Here is a 19,437-nt window from a genome sequence, read left to right as displayed (position 1 = left end):
CATCCCTCCCCTGCTCAGGAGCAGGCAAAGCTTCCTGTACAAGTGCTCTGGAAGCTGAGCTGGCATCCATCGGGGAGAGTGCACGTGAGTGGGGCTTTCCTGGCTGGAGAGAGAGATGGAGGAGCGTGGTGGAAGGGCTCTGGAGAGGTTTTATTTTTTTCAAAATGTGTCCATGTAAATATGGCACTCACAACATCAGCTGCTTGGGTTATTTTTCTCAAGGAGATGACATCCATGCCTTGCACACCTGCCTGAGAGCAGCATGACAGTACTGGATGGAACATCATGAGCCAATCCTTTCCTGTCTCATACACAATATTGATAGAGGTGACACAAGGCTGCAGTTCAGGGAAAAATCCAAACCTCTGTCTACTACTGTATTTAATCCCTCTGAATTTGCTCTGCTGCTGCCATCATGCAGGAGTTCATCCCCAGAGGATGGGGATGACAAATGGGATCAGTTTGGTAACACTGCCACAAAGCAGGGACTCTGGACAGGCAGACCTTAAACTGAACTGGATGAAATGGGCTATTTGTCCTTCCTCTGAAACCCCACACAAAGTACATATGAAAAGATACAGACATGGGTTACAAATGGTATTTAGGGGGCAGAAAGAGGGAATAATTGAAGGAATAAGCATATTTTATTCCGCTTTTACTTGTCTTATAGTTCTGATAAATTTAAAGCTGAGTATGACCCAGTGCCACACAGGCCCATGTTCTTTGTAATGTATTGCTGAAAAGCAAAGTAAAACAGGACAAACAGGACAGACTTACATCTGCTCAGACACCACCAGTGTCCTGAATTACATGAGATTTCACTCCTCAGAACCTCTGTTCCTGCCTCCTTTTATGTCAATCTTTGCTGGATTTTATGTGTGTCACCATCTTGAAATTTGCATCTTCTGAATAAAGTCAGAAAAAGAAATACATCTTCAATGTCATCTGGCCTTAAATTGTTTAGCCCTTGTGTTTTTAACTTTTCAAATGACCAGCTCTTTTAGAGTTTTCCTTCACATTTATCTATCAGTAAGATGACAATGATTGGTTTTTTACAGGTTGTTAGGCCAGGCCATGCAAATTAATATGCATTATCATACAATGTGACACAGGTAGCAGCAACTCAACAGGCTTTTTAAACATATAAAATATTTGAGAGTAATGTTCTTTGAAAGCCTCCTTTGTCCCACGTTTTCAGAGTAAAGGTATTGGCTCAGTAACCATAAATGCTACCTGAAGATGAAAACAAAAAAAGGCATACAAAGGCAAGTCAAGCATGCTTTGTAACTACCTCAGTCATATTTAATTTAGCCTGTTAGAATTGAACTACTTGATACAAGGGAAAGAAAAACTATGAAAATCTTTACTTACTCATTACCCTGTGCAAAATTACTTATATTTATTTCAAACAATCTCATCTGCTGTAACTGTAGTTGTAGTGTATAACAATAATGAGATATACCATGCATTAGACAACTTGTTAGATAACATGACTCATTAGACACAGAAGTTTGCCTAATTCCTTAAAAAGAAATTAATTCAGAACCATTGAAAAGAGATATACAAACAATGTATTGGTGGGAAAACTGATAAATGTGTTATAGTCCTTGCCATAAGAAAATCTATGATGTGCTGTCTGCGCCTCGGCAGAGTAATCCAAATTCCTCTGGCAGCCCCAGTAATGCTGACACCAAAACTTGCATACCAGCAAGTGTGGAGATAAGTGATTAACACCACATCAATGAACTGGAATTCCTGCCTGTCTGTGCTGCACAGCAACTTGATTGAGGATTATTTGTCCTGTTTATTTCCATGTAGTTGGGATCCAGATCCATGCCTAAGTTTAAGTGCCAGGAAAATATTTTAAACAGCTTGTATCAGAGATTTCAAAAATGAGAAATATTAAGAGTACCTAGTGCTGGCTTGACAGTACTCCCACTGGATATGACTTTAGCATTAATTTTGGTGGCACCAAACAAGGCCAAAGATGACTCTCCTTGAAAATCCCACCCACAGCTCTTTCCCTTTCCAGACTAATGTTCTTTCAAATTTATTCTGCAGAAAAAACTGTGTGGAGTTTTACCCAATATTCCTGACTGGCTCTGGACTGCAGGATGTTTTTCAATCAAGGTAAATACTTTCTGCTTTTATCTTGGACTGACAAGTTTTACATAACTTTTTAAAATGTTGGGATTATCAGGAAGTAATTGACTGTAGACATCTTTTCCCCTGCTTTTAATTAACACAGCCTTCCTAGAAGAACACTCAGTGACACTGAAATCCCCATGGCATTTCACAGAGCCCCACCAGCTTTCCCTTCTCTCTCCAAACCAGGGAGCTCTCATAGAGTAAAACTTGGGACAGTTATTATTAACCCTTTCCCAACTAATGTTTTAGAAGCATCAAATCTGTGGGCTGGGGAAAGGATAACCAGCTCATGTCCACATTCCTCTCCTTCCTAAACAACTTCTCCATTTCTCTCTGCTCCAAACCATTAATTTTTTGTTTGGGGCTTTCTTACAGTCCCATCTCCACTGCAAATCCAAAGAAGCACCACTTAAGTCAACAAAATTATATGAAATAACACACGTGCTCATGGACAGACACTTGAATCAGGGAAGATCACAGCTGCTAGCCAGCAACACAGGTGCTGTCACATGTGAGAAATGAAAGATCATGACAACCTTCCTTTGAAGTAATGTTTCAGCTGTGTCCCACAGGTATATTTACAGGAGTTAATCCAGCACACAGTGAAAGCTCTATAATACACACACAGAGGTTCAAACCACAAAATTAACAAGCACTGCTTAGTCCTGGATAACACAACTGACCTCCATACCCTGCCATCAATCAAGTGGAGGTGACTTCATACTCTTCCCTCAGGGAGGTCAGAAAGCTGACTTCACTACAACTTCCTTCCCTGTCCTTGGATAAAAGTTGCTATATAAATGCAAAGCAGGTTATTAACAACATAAACAGGATTCTCTTCCCAAAACAAACACCCCCCTTAGCACAAACTGCCATAATAATACAAAATGACAGAGCTGGGTCAAGCCACAGTGCTTCTACCCACTGTCCTATTCCTGGGATAATGACCAAACTGGGGGGATTAGGATTCCTGTCCGTTCTTGAGATGTCCCTTTGAAGGAATGCTTTTGGATATTTTTGGGCAGTCCTACATCCACCCCTATCTGTAAACCCATAGAAAGAACCTCTTGCAGTGACTGTGTAAGAATACTTATATCTCTTTTGAATGATTCTTTCCCAAGGTAACTTCCCAAGTTATGGGTAGCTGTAAAAATTCCCAAAGCAATATAACTGGAAAACATAACTAGAGTGGTTAACTGTCTACAATCCTCTTTTTTTTTTTTTTTTTTTTGTTTTCCTCCACCATATTAATCTTTTCTTTCTTAGAATTAGCTTCCTTTTGGGGTATGCTGTACAAGTACTTCCATGGTTCTGTCCAGTCTGTGAAAGGAAGGTAGGAGGTTCCCAGCTGGATGCAGGTTAACAGCTCCAGGCTGTGGTCTGCAGCTGGGCTGAGAGCCAAGGGCTGGCAGTGAAAAGTGATTATACTTGAATGCAATGGTCTGGCAGCCCTCAGGGCAGAGGGCTGGGTGTTAGAGCAGAAGCCCAAGTTGGGATGTGCATGTGCTGCAGGCCAGGAGAGAGAAGAGTTTCGATGCTCACCTTGTGGGCACGTGCTTTGCTCCAAACTATGTAACGGAGCCAAAATACAGACTAGAGGAGGTCCAAAGCCCATCTGATTCAAATGGGTCCTTTGCCTCTGAAATTATTCCAAGCTTACCTGTTATAGTGCTTTGATGTTTTACGTTCTCTTCTCTCCTCTTCCTCGCCCTACCTCCTGTCCCCATGTATGGACAGGAAATACATGTCCAACATGTCCAACAGATCTACCTGCACGTTCCTAAAGGCTTCTGACAACACAATTCTCACACTGTTGTACTGGTAGGTGATAGGGAATTACCCTAAGCCTGTGTCTTTATCCTTCTCCAGTTTTCCTGTTTTCTCCGACTTCTCTGTCCAGCTACGTGTTTCCCTTCTCCCTCCCCACCTCGCCTCCACCTTGTTTCCCCCCTGGAAGTACCTCCCCACTCCCTATTTTTGCTGATTCAGACCAACCTGCATGCAGCTTCCCTCCCCTCCATGCAAGATTGCTCACTGAGGCGCAAGACATGATCCATATACACCAGGTATATGACTCATATAACCATCTTTTATTTGTTTGGTTGGTTTTTTGTTTTGTTTCTTTTGTTTTTTTGTTTTGTTTCTTTTTCTTTAAAAGCAACATCAGGTGTTTTTCTATGTTTTCAGACTCTGTACAGGTCTCAAAAGGAAATAAGCAATGCTTAATGTACAAAGTAAAACCAGAAAACTAGAAAAATCTGAATAAAATGGAGCAAGTTGCTGTCAGGGATACAGTACAAATTAGTAATTAGATGTCATCTGAAGTGCAATACCACTGCAGTAAGGATGAGTCAAGGAATGAAATAAAAATACTCTATTTTAAACAAACAGTATATATATATATTTATATATATATATTTATATGTATATATTTTACAGATAGTAGACCCAGTGATATCTGTAGAATTGTAAAAACATATTTACAAGTGACTTCTTTTAAAACATTGCATGTACATCAGCACCATAGTAAGAAAGAAAAAAAAAAAAAAAACAATCAACCTGAATCTAATAAAATCTGTTCTCTAGTACTTGATCCCAGTGTGGAGTATTTGGAGGAAGCCTTACAAAGACAACAGAGACTCGCCTTGACCACCATTCATCACCAGGGCCTGTATCTCCCCGGTGCACACGGGCTTGCTTGGCGGCTGTGTGGTGGGTGCGTGTTTCTGTTCCCCTTTCCCCCTCTGTGCTGGGAGGTGAGCCCTGGTGGGCTCCTCCCAGGGTCTGCCTGTCCCTTCCAGTCTGCCCAGGAGATGCTGACCCACAGGATGAACCAAAAACTCTTCTGGCGCTCCCTTCCACTGAATCAAGGCCCAACCTGGCTCCTACTGAAGCAGCAGGCATGCTAATCATGCTCATCATCCTCAGCAGGAGCTGGGATTGGCCCTTGTGCTGTATTTTATAAAGGGGTCAGCTAAAAGAGATGAGATTAAAGCCATTTTAAAAAATATAGCAGCCAGGGCAGGTTGGATTGGTAGCTCACCTTTAGCACATTAAAAATGCAGCTTGTCCTGCTGCCTCACAGCATTCAGAACAGGTGATTCCCCCCACTAGGCAAGCCCAGCAAGGGAAATTGCTCAGAAGGGAGCCTCAAGGGGGCACAGAGATGGTTCCAGACTCATCTGCTCTCCCTCTTTAATGTGATGCCTGTCTGTGCTCCACGGGGAAAGGCAGGACATGAAAGTGCCCAGTGCCAAGGCCCTCAGCCTCCCTGGAACTCAGGGGCTCAACACTTGGCACTGCTGTGGCCAGGGAGAGCAGCGTAAAGGGAGGTGACCAGGAGCTGGGGAATTGGGACTGGCACTGGCACACTGCTGCAGAGCAGTGAGCTCACGGCTCTCAGAGGCCAGCATTGGGCCACAGGGTGCTACAGCTCTGGACTGTGGGTCATGTTAACATTTTTTAGATGCACAACTACATAACCTGACATGCAGCCCTCAGCTGAAAACACTACAGAGGTAATAGGTTCCAGAAAACAGCCTCCAACTGCAGTTTGGGAACCTGCTGTACACACTCAGAATGGCTGGTGACTTCAGTGTTGTGTGAGATCTATAACAACTTCATCACAGGTCCAAACAGTGGAAACAGTGATACATCCTTATTATCTAAAACCTTATTGGGGCAGATCCCATGCTTGCAATATCAATTATTTTACCCACTCTTGAATGTTCTTTACAGTAGTCCCTCACTGACTCCTGTTCTTCAAATACTGCAGTGAATTTTATTCCAGCAAACCAGAGATATTAGACCAAACATCTGTTTAAAAATGAATGTACCACATCAAGAGCCCAGACACCGTGGGGTAGTGCTACCTGCCAAACCTGGGCTTTTCAAGAGGGGAGGAGAAGGTCTTCCTGTGTGCCAAACCCTCCCTGTGTGTTTTCTCATGCCTGTTTTATCCTCCCCTGCCTGGCCCTCTGTGGCTTGCCTGAAAACAAAGCGCAGCCAGCTCAGCTGGCTTCACACTGCAGGAGCAGGAGGGGAAGGGAGGGAACTGAGAGCACCCTGGGGAGGAAGCAGAGGGAGGCACCAGTGAGGAGCTCTGCTAATGCCCCTTGGTTCCTCTCAGCCCTTCAGCAGCCCAGACAGCTGGGCCATGCCAAGTGCTCTGGCTTGGGAAACATTATTTAAAGTCCCAAGGGGACTGAGCAGTTCATTAAGTTAACCCAGCACTGGGCTGTCCCCAGCAGCAGTCACATAATCAATCTGCCCTCACAACACTGCCAGATTTATGTTCTTCTGCACTTGCAGTGGGGTTTATCACTGTGCAGTGAAAACGGTGACCTCCCTGTGACTGTTTAGGTTTGCCATGTGAGTGTTGTGCATTCCCTCAGGACAGCCCAGCCAGCCCCATCGCCTGGCCATGGCTGCCCCAGACCTGCTTGCCCCATTTCTGACCAGGGCTGTGCAATCACCCCTGAGTGTCTGCAGGCTTTGCTCCCAGCTCTTCCTTCTGCTTCCCTGGAAGCTGCAATGTGCACAGTCAGAAAGAGATGGGACGTACCAGGACCCACCTCACCACTGTGCAATGAAGCCTTGTTTTGAGTGGGGGGAGAAGGAATCTTCCCAGCCACACACATCAGCTGGCTTTTCCACTTTCTCCATTCTGACACACACACACACACACACACATACACCACACAGTGGGCACTGCCACGCAACAAGGATTGCTTGGTGACAGTTTTGGGATGTTGATGTTTTCATCGTCCCCTGAATCTTCCAAAGTTGGCTACAGATCAGCTCGGTTTGCACAGTTAAAAACAAAAACACCCCAAAATAACCCCAAACCAACACAAAAACCAACAATGCAGGGATGGGGAGAACATCTGACTTCCTCTTTGCTTGTTCAGACGTAACAAAACATAACCAAAGCTCCAGACTGTACAATCCCATTCACTGGGGGTTTCCAAACAACTCATCAAGTTCTTGAATCCACTCATCCCCTGGTCCGCTTTTGATAATGGAGTCCACAAGGTCTGTGCCCTCTGCTAAACTGGAGAATGACCCCCCTGCTCCTCCATTACTGTAGTTGTAAGATATGTCCTGAGTGGGATTCCTCTCATAGGCTGGGCCTTGGCTGCTCTGAGCAAAGGTTCCAGCTGGCATTTGCTGCGTTGGGGGCTGGCTGAAGCCCGGCATGGCAGACACCCCTTGGCTCATTGCTGGCATCCCCACGGGCCTGGCCTGGCTGCCCGCCTGCTGCCCGGGCAGGGGCTGCAGCAGTGGCCTGCCCAGGGCCGGGTTCACGGCCCTCACGGTGGCGCTCGAGTCCATGACAGTCTGGCTGAGGCCCTGAGGGAAGTGCTGCTTGGGCACCCGCGGCCCCGCTGGCACGGCGTACGCGGTGCCGTTGCTGAAGGGCCCCATGTCGCCACTAGTCCTGCCAGGTACGCCGTGCAGGCCTCGCTGCTGCCAGCTCTGTGCTCCCTGAGGGACAGGCCCCATCAGGTTCTGAAGTCGTGGTGCTTGCGGCCTCGGCAAGCCCTGGCCCAGAGGTCCTTTCATCTGCTGCTGATGCTGGGGAAGAGCAGAGTTCACCAGCATGTTCTGACCAAAACTTCCAACCATTCCCACTGCTTGTCCAGAGGCAGCCTGCCGTGCTCCCTGGCCCGTGCTCTGCGCCAGGTTCATGCCGCTTTGGTTTGGGTGCTGCAACACTTGGCTCATGCCCGTGCTGATGCTGTACATTCCTGGCTGGCTGGCAGAGGCGTTGCTGTAAGGAGTCACTCCCATATCTGACTGGCCTGCCGTGGTCAGCAGCGTGCTGGAGCTCTGGGAGGCACCCATGGCCATCATGCTTGCGTTCTGGGCCATCATTCGGGATGTTCTCATGCTCTGCAGGGCTACCTGGTTCCTCACAGCCACCATATCCTGGGGTGAACCTGCACCAAAAAAGGAGGAAGGTAAGGAAAAGCCCACAGACCTGCAAATCTTAATTAACGCACTTTTGCATAAGAGACAATCTGTAGAAGCATCCTCAGCAGCACTTATCTTCTTCAGCTACACCTAATTCAGCTTCTAGCAAGCAAACAGAGAAACTTCCACTGGTCTTCTTTGAAGCAGCTGAACTTCACTTTACCATTTGAAGCTTTCCTTTAAATATCTCCATTGTCGTTCAAAACTAAGCCTTGAAAATGGAAATGTCAGTCTCAGAAGGCCAATCAATTCTTTTAATAGCTCAGGAGGCATTAATGAATGGATTTTCTATAGCATAGCTACTGATTAATTCTATGGAAAGAAGAAAAATCGGGTTTTTGTGGACATTTAAAGCAGGGAGAGTGTATTAGTGAATCAATACTATAAGCACATTTTACTTCACCTTAGGCCAGTGATGGGAAACCAGAAGATCCTAGCCTTGTTAAATTCCACACCATGACAGATAACTTAACCATGCTTGTGTCTTACTTTCAGGGGTAGGGGAGAGCTATTGATTTCTGGGAAGCCAATATGCTTCTATATTTACAATCTTTAAATAAAGACAGTTACCTGGAGCTCAGATTACACCATGGGTCCATTGTGGATTTGAGTCACTACCAAATACACCAGTCAGAGTCACTAACTAAATAGTCAGATTCTGCAGATTTGAGTCACTGACTAAATACAACACTCGGCAGTTGAAGCTCAGAGTATCTGAGGCACACAACTTCTGCAGGCCCAAATGTTATTAAATGCCAGGTGTAAATATGAAATCATTGCTTAAGGGTTCTGAACCGTACAACAGAATCTGAATGTTCTTAAATCTGCTCCTATTGGTTGTCCCTCAGTGGCAGACAACAGAACACTGGTCCCTGTTATTGATATTGGCTTGGTTTCCATGAGAAACAGGTGGATAAAGGAAGCACCATTTCTATACATGTAATTCTATTATATAACAGAGGATGGCTACAACTCCATTTTCTGCAGCACCACAAGCTTCTGGTGGATGCTTTTAGCTCCAGCACACAGCTGGAAATGAAACATTTTGTAGCATGAAGTGAGACCATCTGGATCTCACTGGAATAGGCTGTGTGTAGTGGCAGCTTTTACTTTATTCATGCTATCAAACTGCTTTCTTAATGATTGGCACTGGGGTTCCTATTTTTCTTAACTTAGATCAGCTCCTTTCATGATTAGAAAAAGTCTTTTTATGATGACTCGAGCAAGTGCTTAAGATACAGATAATGTAAAAATCTTAATGCATCTTTAGCTATTTTTTAATTGAGAATGGCAGTTGAAAAGCTCCAAAAGAGTCACTAACAGCAAGAGGCTCACATACTACTTTTGTTAACTATTGTACATGGCATAAGTGACAGGAGATCAGACAAGGAGTAGTTAAATGAGAGTTGCAACAGATGCCAAGGTTTTAGGCCACCTTCTGGTCTCATTTACACATAACCTACTGCACTGGATTACATTCATGTGACTAAAAAGGAAAAAATGGTGAACTATTTAAATTAGTTCATTTATGAAAATGAACTCATTGCTCTGTCAGATTAGCCTAAACTCTTCTCTCTTTATTTTAAATAATACATGCAAAGGCAGTGTTTCAAAGAAGCATGAATGCAGAGAGATTGTATGTATGCATCTCAGTGGATGGCTGTGCACTCACACTTCTTGATTTTGGAAATGAATTATTGGGGAAAAAAGTAATTCTGTACAGAACTTATGGTGCCAAAGATAAAAATGAGGATGTGATTAGAAGAGGCCACCCTGATATATGCCAGCAGAAGATGTGGCTGCCCGTTCACATCCTGGGAACCAGAATGGCAATGTGGAATGTCCAGAAGTGCCTCCCTTGTTTTCTGTTGCATCTACATGGTATTACCATGAATATACAGCACAAGTGTGTGTTCATTTCATGTCAATATAGAAGTCATGGTTAGTGAAGACTTCAGCTGATGCTTTTTACCTAAAAAGCTCAGAATTAACTTCTTTCCCTAAGCCAAAATGAGTGCACTTCAGTTACCTAGGAGCACATCAAAATAATACTTGTGCTTTTTTTGAGATCATTTAAAAAACCCTCTATTTACATCTCATATATTTTACTGTGTTTCCCACACCTGACATTTATCTGTCCCTTCTCTAGATAAGGATGCCCTCTCTTAAATTCTCTGCTCGTTGAATTAGATAAAGTGGGGAATGAAGGAGGGGCAAAACCAAGATACATTCAGAAATGCTAGCAGGAAAAAAATTCATAAGAGTCAACAAGATAAATCTATCAATGAATCCATGACATCTGGATGTTAAAGAGGCAAAACAAATGTCATTTAAAAAAGGGGGGGAGAAAGGAAAAAAAAAAAAGAAAAAGCAAGCAGTTTTCACTGAAGAGAGCAGAAAGGAAAATACAAACTTAACTGAATATGCAAACTTGGGCATTTGTCTTTGGTAAAATATGTGGTGTGTGCAACAGCCTGTATTCCTCTTCTGGCACACTGCTTTAAACCTGGTAGTCACAAACTGCACAAGCCTTCACACATTTGCTACCTTTAGGGCATTAACTCTAAAACAGGAAAAACAACTGGACTCTTACCTTGGAATTGGTTGACCTGTTGCACTGGATATGGGCTTCGCTGCTGATGCAGATGCTGCCGAGGCAAATGTGACTGCTGCTGCATTTGCTGAAAATGAAGGACAGAAACAAAGCAGAAGAGGAAGAGATGATTAATTAATTAACAGGCTGGTGGCAAAACTGCAGAACCTGCAGTGGTTCTTATTTGGTGAGGTGTTCTGGAGAGACAGGCAGAGTCATCTGGAGTCCTCCTCAGAGCACCTGGGCTACTCAGCACTCAGACTCTTTTTGGCTCAAAAAGGAACATGCACTGAGGCCAACACCATCATCACTCCTTGCTTACAGCCTTTTCACCCTGACCTCTACAGCACGAGCTGAACTGTCTCCAGGCAGAAAGGAGAGGGAGGGATATGAATTAACTTTGCCCATCTAGGTCTAAGGGCAGCTGTAGCCACACACACACACCTTCTTTCCCTCAGCCCTGCCAAGGTCTAGAGGCTTGTGCTCCTGCTGCAAGGCTTTGCTCCGTGTCTGCACTTATAACACTCAGCTGCAAGCTGGAGCATTCCTGAGCCAAAACAGAAAGGGATTACTAAGGCACATTCCCTCTTGTGCTTCAGTGAATGATATTTGGGGAGTGGTGACCGCCAAATGCAGGGGAGAGGACCTGTGACTGTAACTGCAGCTGAGTCTGCCTCTGCTGGACTAAGTGCACCACTAGATGCCAGATTAAGAGCTAACTTTTCCAGTGCCTAAAATCCAACACGACTATTGGAAAAACGGGTAATATTTCCCAAGCTAATGGTAGGGCTGATTGTTGCCTCTTCTTTGACAAGCATTGCTGAAATACCCTGACAGGACCCACAGAGATAATTCCCAAATCTAGAAGGAAGAGCTGGTGCCAGATGCACTGGAGTCAGATGGATACCGTACCTGCTCCGCCAGGATCTGCTGCTGCTGCTGCTGTCTCTGCTCCCGGAGAAACTGCTGCTTCTGCTGCTCCATCACGTGGAGCTGCGCCCTCTGCTCCATCAGCATCTGCTTCATGAGGGCCGCCTGGGGCTGGCTGCCCAGGAAGTGTCCCCCGGGGCTGGAGCCTGTGCCCATGCTGCTGGAGCCCGCCGGCTGCAGGGGCCGCGGCACTCCCGCCTGGTGCTCCTGTGCAGAGAGAGAGACAGGGAATGCATTGTTACTGTGCTGCCTGGTGCTCCTGTGCACGGAGACAGGGAATGCCCCATTACTGGCTGCTGCACAGGCAGGGAATGCAGCTCTCCAGGCTGAGGTGGCACACAGGCTGTGTGTGAAGCCTGGAGCTTGGAGAACAAGCCATGGACTGCTCCCCATAGGGAATAGGTTCCCCTTTTCTCCTGGAATTCAAAGCCCCTCAAGTAAAGCAGGAGCACTTTATAATTAATTACTAGTGAAACAATGAAGTTGTAAGCTAAGTTTTTTCTTGCTTCAGAGTAATGTTTTTCTAAACTTTTTCTCCTTTCTCAAGTAGAATGTTATATTTTCTCTTCCTTTCCGTTTCCCTCTCTTCATTTAACATAGCAACATAGCCCCCTGGATTGAGAAGCCAAGGTGTTGGGCACACACAATGAACAGTGGGAGCTGGCAGCACTAATTCCTCTCCAGAACCTCAGGATTTAACTCCTTTATGTCTTTATTCAAGATTTCCATTCTGCAGCACTGCACCAGTGTGTGTGGCTAGGAGGAATCAGGGCAAGCGCCTTCCCTGCACACATCCCACTCTCTCTTCGTGTTCTGAATCCAATTTGCTGCATTTTAGTGCTGGGAAAAGCACTGAGGAAAGGTCAGGAGGGAGGGAAATCCCATGCACGTCCCGAAGGGAAGAAGGGAGGGAAGGAAGGAAGGAAAAGGAAGGAAAAGGAAGGAAAACGGAGCGGTGTCCCGGCGCTGCCGGCAGGTGGCGCTGCTGACTCGCGGCCCGGCCCGGGTGGAGCCGCGCGGTGCCGCCGCTTCCCGGGGTCTCGGGAGCGTTCCCGGGACTCGCTGCCGGCCTGCGGAGCATTCCCGGGACTTTCCGAGCCCCCTGCCCCAGGCCGGCTGTCCCGCGGCCCGGGCAAACCGGCCTCACCGCCAGCGCTCGCTGGGGGCCCGGCTCGCACCGCGCCGCTCTCGATGCCGTGTTTGCAAACTCCGGGCCCGGTCCCTATCTCGGGTGATGAGAGCCCGTAGAACCTCTTTAACCGAAGAATAGAGACGGCAAGTACTTATTCAAAGCCACCAACTCGATGGAACGGACCTGTATCGCTTTAGCATCCTTTGTCCAAGGCCTGCCAGGGTGAGGTCCGGATTCACCTGCCTCGCTGGCTTTTGAGTTCTGCCATCACTGTGTGATCTGGGTGTACAGAAAGGGCATCTTGCAGCACCCACGCCACCCACTCAGGGAAAGGGTTAAGTTCAATGTTGGAGTGTACCTTGGGAAATGAGGGTCAGCCTTTCTGCATGAGGGTCGGGTTTTCAAGGACTCTCCCATGGAAATAACAAATACAATTTGTCCACATCTCTACTTTTCACAGATACTCCCTGAAGGGCTCTGCTGAAAGGCAGCTCTCCAACATTTAGGTTCTTTCCCTTTTAACATCTATATTGGCTTGAAAGTTCTCTCCCTGTTCCTCTTTCTACTTCTCCCCCAGTCACATCACCCACTTTGCATTTTGCAGCCTGGTCCAGCATGGTCCCTGCAGCACCCTAAGGCCAGGGCTGCAGCAGTGGCTGGGTCTGCCCCAAGCTGGGGTCCAGGAATCACTGAGGATCCCTTGGCTGCTCCTGCACCAAACCCCTCATCAAACCCACCCCTGTCGCTGAGCTTCTGCTTGCTTTGCTTTGGGGGAACACACATTTATTGGCTGTCTCCAGCAGAGCTGATGGCAAACGCCTTTTCCTACCCCCCCTGGCCCTCCCCCAGCTTCTGATGAAGTCATCAAGCTCCCAGTTGCATAACTGGTGTGCAGGACCATCCTGTGTTATACTGGGATCATGGCCAATTGCTTCCATTTATAGACAAAAGCAAGGCCATGCTGCCAAATAATGGAGCCTTTGCTGCAGCCACCACAAGGTGAAGAAAAAGGAGGGGGAAGCCCCCGGAGCCGAGGGAGGGGCATGCTGTGACATCCCTTGGAGCTTCCTCTGCGAGCTTCAGTGCTCAGCTGCCTTTGGGGTTGCAGCCCAAGTCCTCTCTGAATTGCCTAAAAACAAACCTTCCTACAGAACTCCTGTCCTGGCTCCCAATGCACACACAGGTGCAGCTGAAGGACAGCTCACTCCACACAGAAAGCACTCCATTCTCTGATGAGTTATGTTATAAATTAATGCCGGAGGTTAAAAGGAAGACAGTTTTGAAAGGAGCCCCACCAGCTGGCGTGAGCCCGGTGAACTGTGCAGCAGCTGAAGGAAACAGAAGATTAGCACACAGGTGTCACTTCCAGTGTTGTGTGTTCAGTCATTTCGAGGTACATCATGAAAACTTCCTGTTGCTCTTAAAGCCAGTCCTTTATCTAGACCACCCTCCTGCCCAGAACATTTCTTCTCCTTTTCTTTTTGTTCTTGGCAAAAACTCTTCCCAACTGATGCTGAAGGGCCCTTCTGAGATCACTGGGAGCAGCTCTGCGTTGTGTGTCCTGTAAATAAGAGCACAGCCCAGGCCAAGAGTGTCTGCAGGAAAATGCTCCCCAGCCCCTGGAGCAGAGCTCTGTCCCCAGAGCTGTAGCCCTGCAGCTGGCACTGCTGCTGTTGTGCTCCAAGGGGAGATGGCACCTGGCAGTGTGGCAGGAGCTGGGCAGGGAGGGAGCAGCACTGGGCTCCACAGGGCTGCCTCCTGCAAGCCATGGCAGCTCCAGACCCAGACGCAGCCTCACACAGGGGCTGAACACTGAGTCAAACAACGCAGGCTGAGTGCAGCACCTTCACACTTACAGAGCTTAAAACCCAAACTAATGCAAGCTTCACTGACAGCCCTCTTTGCTCCTGCTCTGCCTGACTGTTCCCTCATCCTCCTATTGCACCCTGAGCCTTCCTGCTCCTCCTCCTCATTCCTTGCTATCCCTTTCTCCTTCCTACACCCTCTGCCTTTTCCTCTCTCCACCAACCGGCACTGCTGCCTCTTGCTGCACTCCAGACACCCCCATCAGCCCCCAGCCCGTGGCTGCATCTCACCCCTCTGGTGTGCCCATGCACACAGCTTGGCTCACCCTGCAGCTCCAGGGATCTGCAGCAGCAAGGGCACTGCCCAGCTCCTGCCCTGTGCCCAGGGCTGCTCTGTGGGCAGCTGGTCCCTGAGGACAGTGACAAGATGCCCTGGAAGGGGAAACACAGATTATGTTCTCAGCTCATGCTATCTGGGAAAGTGGTACAATGTGATTTCTCACTTGTCGCTCTGGTTCTGTTTAACGCCATGCCGCTGTGTGCTGCTCTCAGGCTGCAGACAGCTCTCTCCTGCTCGCCGTGGCTCAGCAGAGTCACAGGCATTCCAGCGGGGAGCAGCCGTGCTGCAGCTCACTGCAGGGCTCTCGCCCAGGCACAGGTGAGGCCAAGGGCTGCTGACATAAAGGGACAATGGTGCCAAGGGCCTCAGCTGTGACACAGAGCAGGTTCAGGCCCTGCATCAGCCTCCTGGCAGCCCTCCTGCCCCTGCAGCCTCAGCTGCCCACTTTTAAGGCAGCCCAGGACAGAATGAAGAGCTTGGCCCCTGGGAACAAAAGCAGGGATTGAAGGAGCCAAAGAGCTGCCTGTTCCCAGAGCTGGAATGTGACCAAATGGCCAGCATTTCCAAATGGTCAGCATTTCCAAATGGTCAGCACAGCACACCTGGACAGGCCTGTAGGTTTGGACAGGTGTAGGGCAAGATGAACTTGTGCAGGGATCTGACTGCTCACTTAATGCCTCCACAGGAGTTGCCCCCTGTGGATAAGCCAATCCTTAGTTAAGCAGCAGGAAGATAAATCCTGTGTCCTCCCAGTGAATTTCCAGGGCTCTGCTGGAGTGATGGAATACTCTGCAGGAGCTCAGAGTAACATATGTGTGATATGTACAGTTATGCATAGTAAAATGATAACAAAGGGAAGTGGAAACGAGATTTTCCTCTTTGTCTCAAATCTTTCGTGCCTCTTCCTTATCATGCAGTGATTTATTCCTTGCACATGTCATTCAATCCCCCAACTGCTGCCAAAACCAATCATGCAATTTCCTTGCAGAACAAGCAGAACGAGCACCAGCTGAAGCCCCAGGAGCCAGGTGGGGACACCCAGGCCTGCCCATTGTCCATCCCTCTGTGCACAGACTGGTGCATTTGGAGGAGCCAGCTCTGCTCCTGCTGAAGGCCAGGGGGCCAAAGTGGCACCTCAGGGAAAAGGGGGCTGTTCCAGGCAGCTACTGGCAGGAATCAACAGAGGATGGGCATTCCACATCTCTGAGCAAAGCACTGCCCAACAAGCTGCAAGAGACATAGACTGGAGAGCAGGGTTGGGAATGTGTAAAACAGACAAACAAACATAATTTTCTGTGCTGTTCTGTGTCATGTGAGTGAATGGATATTGAATATAAAAAGCAAATAGAAGCCAGGAGGTAGCTTATCCTGCACTGTGCATCAGAAGAATGACACTTGAAAAATGTATGCAATCAGACATCTACATTTTAGAGTCAGAGCAGAAAAAATAGACAAAAAAATGATTTGTGGCAGAAAATGCCTGCCAGCGAGTGACTTAAAGAGCTCAATCCATTTAGCTTACCACAAAAAGAACGGACAGATGCTTTTGACCATGGTGGATAAAAATACCTTCATGAGGGAAGAAATTCCTTAAAGAGCTCTTTTATCCAACGAAGAAGGCAAAACCAGATACAAGGGCTGGAAGCTGAAGACAGATTCAAATCAGAAAGAAGAATCACATTTTTACCCTCTGATTCTGTTACCTATCAGAAATGGCAGATCTCCACCATTTAAAGGGTGCACGCCCTTGTGGATAAACACAGCACCAGTGCAGTGGGATGGGCGTGATGCTCCAGGTGATGTGTAGGGCTGATGAACAGCCCTGCTCTGCACAGCCCTGGGCTGCTGCTGGGGACACAGGCACTGCCTGCATATCTCTGTGTCTGTGTGTGGCTGGCTGTTAACCAGGGGAATCTCCAGCCTATTACTGGGATCAAAAATATGACTCCATTTCCATACACTGAGTCACAGTGAAACATCATCTCTGGCCAGTGTTTTCAGAGCAGCCTGAAAGCACATTCCTGTACTCCCTCAGAAATATTTCTATTGGATTCTTTGTAATGTAATGTTGTGACTTATTGCGTCTCGCAGGGATCTTAATCCTCTCTCTAAATCAGACTGCCCACAGCAAAGCCACCTTTCTCAGAATGGCACCATCTGACAGACTAAGGAAATTACAAATCCATTAATTTCAGACTTCTGGGGGTGCTTTTTGCCTCAGAAAAAGCAGTGATTAGGAGGAAGGGATGGAATCCACTGGCTCCAGCTCCAGCAGCAGGCTCAGCAGAGCGGATTGCTTCACCCATTTCCTGTGTCACCCAGCCTCAGGGAGGGGCTGCAGACCTCTCCTCCCCCCAGGCCCCCGGTTGCCATGGTCTGGCAGTATCATGCAGTATCTGAGCAAACAAGATCCCTCTGATGTTTGACACCAGACCTCTGCGTGCAGCTGATTTGTTTTCCTTTCACCTCTCTTCACCTGCATCTCTCCTCCCTGTGTTTTCCATACAGTTTGTTCTGCCCACAAAACACACAGGATCTGTCAGACTTTGGTGTATTTTTGTTTTCTTCCAGTGTCTTCATTTCTGGTGATGAAGTGGGAAACAAAGGGCTCTAAAAGGGGCAGCTCTTTTTGTAACACTCTTCAAGAGCTGAAGGCCAGCAGAAGTTCTTGTCAAAGCCTGAGAGGAGAAGGGGCTTTGCTGGCACCTCCCCACACACCCCCTTCTGCTCCAGCCCAGGGGTTCCACTCCACAAACCCCTGAGGGATTCAGGAATTACGGATTCAGGAATGTGGCATTTCAACAGAACGCCACTAAACTTCAACCAGCTCAATAAAACCAGCTTCATTTTCTCTTTTGCAAATAACAGCTCTGGTGATCTCTCCCTTCTTCCCCTTTGCAGGGGAAATCAGTCCTACTTTCAAGTTTTGTTTACCCCCAGTTTCACCAGCACACCATAAGACCATGGTATGGAGTGTAAGGATATAACGGGTGGGTTTGTGCACTGAGAAGTATTCATTTATCTCAAATAACTATTTTCCTTGCAATTGCAGTTTTAATTGGTATTATTATTTTTAAGAGGAAAAAAGAAAAAGTGGATCAGCCCAAATTCAAACCAAAACACCCTCTTTACGTCCATATCTTTAAAAAAAGTAAAATATAAAAGAAAGGAGCACTGGCCTTCAGGCAAGGCTGGTGGCAGGAAGAGGGCGAGGATTTGAAGAAACACTGAAGTGCCCAACCTTACATTTTAGGCATATTGTGAAGGCTGTAATTACTCCACTCAAGGAGTGCTGTGTGAAGCTGTGCCACCATAGCATTCCACAGTGTGGTCTAGCACTCAGAAAGCAAGAGGGAACCTTCAGGGAGCAAAAGGCAGGGGAAGGGAGGTGAAAACCTGGCCCGTGCCAAAGCTTTTCCATGCCACATCCCTGCTGCCTTCTCCCAGGGCTGAGGGCTTCCAAGGATACAGATCAGCCCGCAAAAGGAGCTGTGGTTTGCCATTTCAGTGCCAGCTCAGCCCTGTCCTTGTAGATTTCCTGGGACTTTGAAACTGATCCTGGAGAAAAACTAAAAGTGAGAGCTGAGCTCATGGAAGCCACTGGACCCTGAAGCTGGTGCCTGATAGAAATTTTCCTGCTGCAGGTTTTAGCTTTAATCAATGCCTCCTTCAAGCCCATCCTGGAGCAGGAGGGAGGAAAGCTGATGTGAATTGTAAGGATAATCACAGCTAGAGAGCTCCTGGAAAGAGGGAGAGAAGAAAAATGGAAGATGAAAGCAGGCAAATGGTTTAAACAAACACTCACACAGGGCCAATGAAAAGGGGGAAGAGAGGGAAAATGGCACAATAAAAATAAATGATGTAAGAGAAAGAAAAGCTTCTAAGCACACACAGGGAAAAATATGGGGCTTGGAAAAAGCAAAAGTGTAAGAAAAAGATGCTCTCTAATGGAGCTCTCTAGAAGTTAACATTCTGCATTATCAGGCAGCCCCTTTCCTTCTAATGGCCTGAGCCTGTACCACAGTATCCCCTTGGACCCGCGGAGCTCCCTGCTTGTTGAGGTATTTTGAGGAGCCTGGCTCTAGCTCATGCCTAGCAGAAGCTGCCTCAAGTCTCCTGTGGATGACTGCAGAGTTTTTTTTTTACTCTAGCTGAATTTTTTTAAAACTTCCTCTTAGTTGTTTTGTTTGAGCATAAACAAAAGGTATTTTTTCACACTTACAGGTGTTTTTCAGATCATTTTCTCTGTGCTGCGATGAATTAAATCTTTCATTTTTAGAAATTTGAACTTGGCTCTTGTGTTGCTCCTCAGCAAGCAGTGTGTAATTTGCCAAGCCTGAAAGAATCCTGGCTGAGAAATAAACACGCTGTGGGCCATATGCTCTCCTTCCCCTGTGCAGAAGGCACCTTACCTCAGAAATTGGGTAGAAGCTACACTCACCCCCATGGCGTTGCTTCTGCCAAGGCAAAAAAAAAAAAAATATCCACAGAAAAATGGCAAAAGGCAAAAAGA

The 19,437-nt window shown here is 47.1% G+C and overlaps 1 protein-coding gene across 2 annotated transcripts in view; it reads right to left on the bottom strand.

Moving 5' to 3' along the window:
* Positions 1–4,219: 4,219 nt before the first annotated feature.
* MAML3 (mastermind like transcriptional coactivator 3) overlaps positions 4,220–19,437 on the bottom strand; it is a 161,869-nt gene continuing 146,651 nt past the window's right edge. For both annotated transcript variants that reach the window (XM_064711345.1, XM_064711344.1), the window contains 3 exons: positions 11,630–11,854; positions 10,718–10,805; positions 4,220–8,090 (listed from right to left, as the gene is read on the bottom strand). In XM_064711345.1, coding sequence (XP_064567415.1) covers positions 7,102–8,090; positions 10,718–10,805; positions 11,630–11,854 — 1,302 coding nt within the window. In that variant the 3' untranslated portion in view covers positions 4,220–7,101. The remainder of the gene's footprint in view (positions 8,091–10,717; positions 10,806–11,629; positions 11,855–19,437) is intronic.

This window comes from Zonotrichia leucophrys, chromosome 4 (genome assembly GCF_028769735.1).
Source record: "Zonotrichia leucophrys gambelii isolate GWCS_2022_RI chromosome 4, RI_Zleu_2.0, whole genome shotgun sequence".
Lineage (NCBI taxonomy): Eukaryota > Metazoa > Chordata > Aves > Passeriformes > Passerellidae > Zonotrichia > Zonotrichia leucophrys.
Note: the sequence above shows the minus strand (reverse complement) of the source record. Positions and strands in the feature narration are given on the sequence as shown.